The sequence below is a fragment of the Colius striatus genome, chromosome 12 (assembly GCF_028858725.1).
Source record: "Colius striatus isolate bColStr4 chromosome 12, bColStr4.1.hap1, whole genome shotgun sequence".
In the NCBI taxonomy this organism is placed as follows: domain Eukaryota; kingdom Metazoa; phylum Chordata; class Aves; order Coliiformes; family Coliidae; genus Colius; species Colius striatus.
The window spans coordinates 22466603-22473093 of NC_084770.1; the positions used below are offsets into that span (position 1 = coordinate 22466603).

Sequence of the window (6491 nt, forward strand, 5' to 3'; positions counted from 1 at the left end):
ATGGAGGAGCTGACGGCGTTTGTCTCCAAGTCGTTTGATCCCAAAGCGAAGGAGAAGAAGGAGCTCATCACCTACCGAGAGGTGCTGGAGAGCGGGCCCTTGCGCGGCGGCGGCGGAGGACCGCGGGAGAGCGGTGGAACCGCGGCAGAACCGGGCCGCGACGAAGCGGGCAGCCCCGCGGCGCGGGCGGGCGGCGGGCGGTCCCCGCCGCGGGAGCCCGACGCCGGCGCCGCCGCCGAGAGAGCCGCCGAGGCGGCCACCCCCAAGCTCAGCGACGGTAACGGCGGCACCGGGGGGCTCCCCCTTCGTTCCTTCCCCTTCTCCTCCTTTTTTTTCCCCCCGTCGGGGTCGGTACGCGCGGAAGGGAGGCGGGAGCCGCGCGGCGATGTCCCCGCACCGGGAGAGACGGACCGTGGTCGCGGGTGGAAGTGGCTCGGCGGCGGCAGCGCTCGTGGGGAGGCTGCGATCGGCGTTAACGGGCTGCTCTCCGTGTTTTCCCGATTACGGGAAGTTTACATTAAAATATTTAAACATGCATTTAACTTGCTCACAACGCGGTCTGTTCCCGTTGAGCATCCCACGGGAAAGCCGCTCTGCCAACGAAAGCCCGGCTACGCGGGCCCGTTCGTTCCCCCGCGGGTCGCGGCGGCGAGGGCTGCACGGACGCGCGTGGGGCCGGGCCGCGCTGCTCACGCTCAGACCCGTCTCCGCGCCCTGCGGTTCCTCGCCCCGGCCCTGCTTTCTCCGCAAATGCCCCGGCGGTTATTCCGCGTCTTTTCCGCGCCGGGGCGATGGCCGCGGTGCTCGGACCGGTGCTCGGCGGCCGCGGGAAGGCAGCCGGGCGGCGCCGGCGGAACAGCGGCGCGGTCTCCGCGCCCACCGGCGGGGCAGGGCCCGTGTCCCCGTCGCTGCGCGGGGACCCGCGGTTCACTGCCGCCCTTTTGTTCGGAGGAGCCCGCCCGGCGGAGCGCGGCGCGGCCGGGAGCATCCCCGGGAAAAGCTAATGAACAAATTTGTGCTAACGAGCGGGTTGCGAGGGGGACCGGCGGCCGGGGCAGGGCCGGGCGCGCAGGTCCCGCGGGGCTCCGCGCAGAGACCCCCGCGCTCGGCCGCGGGCTGGCCCGGGGCGCGTCTCCGGCAGAAAAATTAAACAACGAAAACAAAACCCTCGGGAGCGAGCGGGCCCGGGCTCGGGGCGCGGAGGGCCCACGGTGACCGGCGGAGCGCAGCGGGGGGACCTGTTGCCGCGCTTCCCCCCGGGGCGGCCAGCGGGGCCGCGGGCGGCCGGCTAGGTGCGGGCCCTCCGGGCGGCTGCCGGGCTGCGGGAGGCGGCCCGCCGGGCCCCGTTCCCCGCCGCCAGCGGTTACCGGAGCCGAGCGGCGGGGCCCGGAAAGGCAGCGGCCGAGGCGGGCCTAGCGCGGCCAGGGCGCACAGGCCCCGCTCCCGGCTGCCCCGGTCCTGGGGAGCTCCTGCCCGGTTCCCCCCGCATCACCCCTGCCCCATCCCTCCCCGTCCCCCGGGCGCTGCGAGCGTCCGCGTCGCGCAGGGCAGCGGCGGGCCGGGGGCTGAGCTCCGGCCTCCTCGCTGCCTGGCACCGGGGCAGTCTCCCCCCGGCCCCGCCTGTCTGACTGCCTGTGTCGTGCCCAGTCTCCCCAGAGCTGAAGGAGCGCAAGGAGGATGCGAAGGCGATGGAAGAGGAAGGGCAGACGAAAATCAAGCAGAGGAGGAGCCGGACGAATTTCACCCTGGAGCAGCTGAACGAGCTGGAAAGGCTTTTTGACGAGACCCACTATCCGGACGCCTTCATGCGGGAGGAGCTGAGCCAGAGGCTGGGGCTCTCCGAGGCCAGGGTGCAGGTAGCCGAGCCGGGCCCGGCTGCGGGGCTGCCCGTGTGCATGGGGGTCGGGGATGCGGGGTGGAAACGGCCAGCTCGGTAAAACTCGGTCGTGCCCCGTCCTCGCTGCTCCTGACACGGGCTGTCAGAGAGAAAGGGGGGCCGGGGAAGGGGGTCCACGCGCCGTATTGCGCCCAGCAGATCTATAAAATCGCTTCCCCGGGTTTTCCTGCGGTTTGGTTCCTTGCAAGTCCCCTGCCTCTCGCTCTCTGGCGTTTTATTTCGTCTCTGTGTTTATTTATCTCTGCCTCGGATGGAGCTACACGGCTATTTCTCTGGCGGGGTGCTGCTGGCCCTTTCCCCGCGGCTGCTGGCGCAGGGCTCCCCGGGCGGGCGCAGCAATTAACTTTATAGATGTCGTGACCATAAACTAAATTAGGAACTGCTAAATGCACGGGATAAAAAAAATACAGCCAATTTCTCGCTGTAATTCTTAAATCTGGAGAGAAGCGGCGGGTAAATTGAACAGAGTGCACAGACCGGCTTTGTTCAGATTTATGAAATACAAAAGTCTGGGGCAAAACCGGCCTGTTGTAAGTGTTCACCCGGACCGAGACACCGCAGCTTCCTCGGGTTTAACCTGCTCGTTTAACCTCCCAAAGTTTTGTCCAAATCGACTCCTGGGCTGGTTCCTGCGAGTTTCATGGGGATGAGATGAAGAGTGGAGGAAGGCTCCGAGCTTTGCAACTCCTCACATGAGAACAAATGTAGCTGCTCCGGAGGATTTCCGTTCTGCTGCTCAGAGAAGAGAAAATGATGGTCATTATTTGTTTGAACACATGGAGGAGGTTTAGGCCCCGAACATCTGCAGCTGTTGGAAAGTCTTCCTGGAACAGATACTCCCCCTCAATCTTTGTGCTCGCAGCCACCATCTGCACCCAGCTACCCGCGCAATCCTTGTGGGATTGCATCTGGTCATAGGGTACGGACACAAACCCAGCGAAAAAGTAGTAATAACGAGCTTTTGTCATCACAACCTGAGCCACACACACACACAAATCCTTCATTTTCCCGCTCTCCCGTTTTTCCGCCGTTTTACGCCCGGTGAATCTTAACCAAAGCAAACCAAAAAACCAAAGTTGCTGGGCTTGGAGTTGGCCGATGAGAAATGCCGGCGGGGGGTGGCCGCCCCCTGCTCCGCACTCGACACGGACCGCGGAGGCGTAATCCGCGCTGCTCCGCGCTCCTCCGATGCCAAACGGCGGAGTGCATAATCACTCCGGGAGATTTACATAGATTAAATCCGTTCGCTTGAAATCTTTCCGGAAAAAGGCTTTGCCATAATGTTGTGCCTCGCCTCTGCACTCAGTTGTCCGTTATGGAAGGTGCGTTTCCACGGCAGGCTGAGGGCCGAGTTAATGACAGGGTGGGGGAAACTCACATTTATATTTGTCTCTTCAAGTAAGACATAAAAAAGGACATTTATTCTCTGTCTTTTGGCTGACGGGGAAAGGATTTCTTGGATGGCTGCGATGCAGAGCTCGGGCTCTAAACGGGGCTGTTTGCAGCCGCCCTCCCCCCGTCCCTCCCTCCCTTCTCTCCCTTCTCTCAGCAAGCAGAAGTTTCTTCTGGAAATTTATTTCAACCATTCCGATTGCAATATGAAAAGTATGTCTCGTCTGAGGCGCAGCCTTTTCTGGAAAACCAAATTAGATTATCATGATAATGAGATAATTATTCCACTTCTGTGCTGCACTCTTTGCGCAGAGGGACGAAGAAATTTGAAACTTCTTTGTAGCGGAGCTTTTATGACAGTAATTACACACACACACACACACAAAGGCGAGTCTTTAAACTCTTCGGTGTTTAGTTTTTTTCCTGAAGATAAAGCTAATTAATTAATTTATTAATGAGCACTATCTTCTTAGGCCTGACGGCACAAACCTCCAAACCCGTTCCTATTCGTACTAAATATTTGGGGCAGTTTGGGTCTTTGGGGACTCTGGTGTGGAAAGTGGAAGCCGAGGCTAGGGCAGTGATTCCCTGGGAACGAGCATTCCGCCAATGTCGATTTGCTCCATACTTTGACTTCGTTTTTTCCACTTTTTTTTTTTTTCTCCTCTTTTTTGTTTCTTTCTTTCCCTCCCTCCCTTCCCTCTCGCATTTCGGAGCTCATGAGCTGCCCGAGAGGAAGCAGCTCAGCCGGACTTCTTTGTCTGCCGGGTTGTGGTCGCTTGTTTTGTTGGGTTTGGTTTTGTTTGTTTATTTTTTTGTTAAAGTTTTCTGCGGGTTTGTGTATTTTTGGGGGGAGCTCCGCGCCCTCCCCGCAGCGGTGGCAGCTCGGCCGTGACACCTGTGACCGTGTCGTGTCTCCTTCCCCTTGTCCCCGCAGGTCTGGTTCCAAAATCGCAGAGCCAAATGCCGAAAGCAAGAAAACCAACTCCACAAAGGTACTGACGAGGAAAAGGGGGGGGGGGGGGGGGGCGGCGGGAGTCATGCGGAGAGCCGCCGCGCGCGGGCCGGACACGCGTGGGATGCTGACCGCCCTCCCGCCGCCTTCCCTCAGGGGTGCTGATCGGTGCCGCCAGTCAGTTCGAAGCCTGCCGGGTGGCCCCTTACGTGAACGTGGGCGCTCTGCGGATGCCGTTCCAGCAGGCAAGTGGCCGTCGGGGCGCGCGAGGGCGGGCGGCGGGGGCGCGGAGACACGCGTGACCGCGGGCGGGTCGCTGCCACGCGCCGCCCGTCTCCTCCTCCCCCGGCAGGTTCAGGCGCAGCTGCAGCTGGACAGCGCCGTGGCCCACGCGCACCACCACCTCCACCCGCACCTGGCCCACGCACCGTACATGATGTTCCCCGCTCCCCCCTTCGGGCTACCGCTGGCCACCCTGGCCGAGTCCGCCTCCGCCGCCTCCGTGGTGGCCGCCGCCGCCGCCGCCAAGACCACCAGCAAGAACTCAAGCATCGCCGACCTGCGCCTCAAGGCCAAGAAACACGCCGCTGCCCTGGGGCTGTGAGCCGCCCCCACCCCCCCAACCCATCCCCCCCCACCCCCAGCCCCCTCCACGGCCCGGGCCCGAAAAAGCGGGGGGAAAGGGGCAAAGAGGCGAGGGAGAGGAGAAACGGACGGGAGATGTATACTTATTTAAGGAATTAGAGGAACTAGACGCGCAGCTGGGAAGTTCACAGGTTTTGAAACTGACCTTTTTCTGCGAAGTTCACTTTAATACAAGAAATTTGATAAGAGAGGCGGGCCTCCTTTCACGTTGCATCAGATACTTGAGTTGAACAACCACGTCTGGAATAGTGACAAAAAAGAAGAGGGAAAGACGAAGACGAAGAGGGGAAAAAAAAAAGAAGAAAGAAAAAAAAAAAAAGGGAGGGGGTGTGAGAGGAAAAAAAGGGGAAAAAAAAGACAAAAAAAGACAATGATTGCGAATTTCTAATGGGAAACTGTCCGGGATACTCCCTGCAGCAGCATTCCGGGTTGCATGTATTTGTATTTCATTGATGGAGTCCTTTGATTCACTTGCACTTCACCCTCATCTTTAGTAGAAAACAAACCAAACCAAACCCCAACAAACCAAACCGACGTGGCTGGGTTCTCTCTCTTTTAATCTTGGAGCGAAACAGAAGGAGGGAGGGAGATCAAGCACTGCTTTTTCCACTCTGAAATCTTGGCTTGGGCGTTTGCTGTCCCACCTCTGAAATAAAAGGGAGCGGAGGGGGTCTGCCTGGGCCGTCTCTCTCCCGTCCTGAGGGCAAAAAAAAACCAAAACAAAAGGGGAAAAAAACCCAGCAACAAGAAAGAGTATTTAATTCCCAGTTGCCACCGTACACAGCAGCAAACTCCAGCAAGAGGTACCGGGTACATGTAAAATATGTTGATACACACGAACAAAGTTTATTTTGGCTATAACTTGTGAATTGATAGTTGACTGTCAAACATTTACATTTTATCTCATAAAGGTGTATCTATTCACGTAACCTTGTGATTATTATTTTTCTTGGGTTGTTTATCATTGTTTGAAAGACGATATTGAGCTATTTAACCTGGGGCACCTCGCAGCCAGCGAGCGTTACCCTAGTTTGCCATCAGCCCCTCACGCTTACTGCCAGGAGAGAGGGAAAGCTCTCCTACGCGAACTTTGGTAGGGACGGGCTTTGTATCTATTTGTTCTCCATGAAAACAAAAATTATTTATATTGACCATATTTTTTCTAGTGTATTTTAAGTTATTTAAAAAAATAAGAAGACAAAAAAAAAAGGAGGGGAAAAAAGAGAGATGCTGTTATTTCATTACGTTTGTTGTCGTACAATATATTTTGTTTCACTCAGGTTTACTTCACCGTTTTTAATCCATTGTCGACGTCATGAATTTCAATAAGTGCCAAGTAACGAATTTAAGACACTTTGCGACCTATTGACGGAAAGGGTAACGTTTTAGTGGACGGTTTCACGTCACCTCTGGTATTGTTAATATTAAATCATCGGTAATCTGCTTTCTTTTTCTGTGTTTACGCCTTCTGTAGAGCTCGCACGTTTCTTTCTGCTCCGTAGATATCGCGACAAACCGATAGCGCCCAGCACAACGAGGAAGCACCGCTCACCTCTGCGCAGCTTTTGTTACCGCTTAATACAAGTTTTCCTCAGTTTCGGC

The 6491-nt window shown here is 57.3% G+C and overlaps 1 protein-coding gene across 2 annotated transcripts; it reads left to right on the forward strand.

Moving 5' to 3' along the window:
* On the forward strand, window positions 1–4848 carry SHOX2 (SHOX homeobox 2). Of its 2 annotated transcripts, none has more exons than XM_062005952.1 (5): window positions 1–277; window positions 1648–1856; window positions 4227–4284; window positions 4401–4495; window positions 4567–4848. In XM_062005952.1, exons 1-5 carry the CDS (start codon window positions 1–3, stop codon window positions 4846–4848), a joined length of 921 nt encoding a protein of 306 aa, XP_061861936.1. The 2 variants fall into 2 exon arrangements, with proteins under 2 accessions (XP_061861936.1, XP_061861937.1); XM_062005953.1 differs by having other exon boundaries at window positions 4401–4489; window positions 4597–4848.
* The last annotated feature ends 1643 nt before the right edge of the window (window positions 4849–6491 follow it).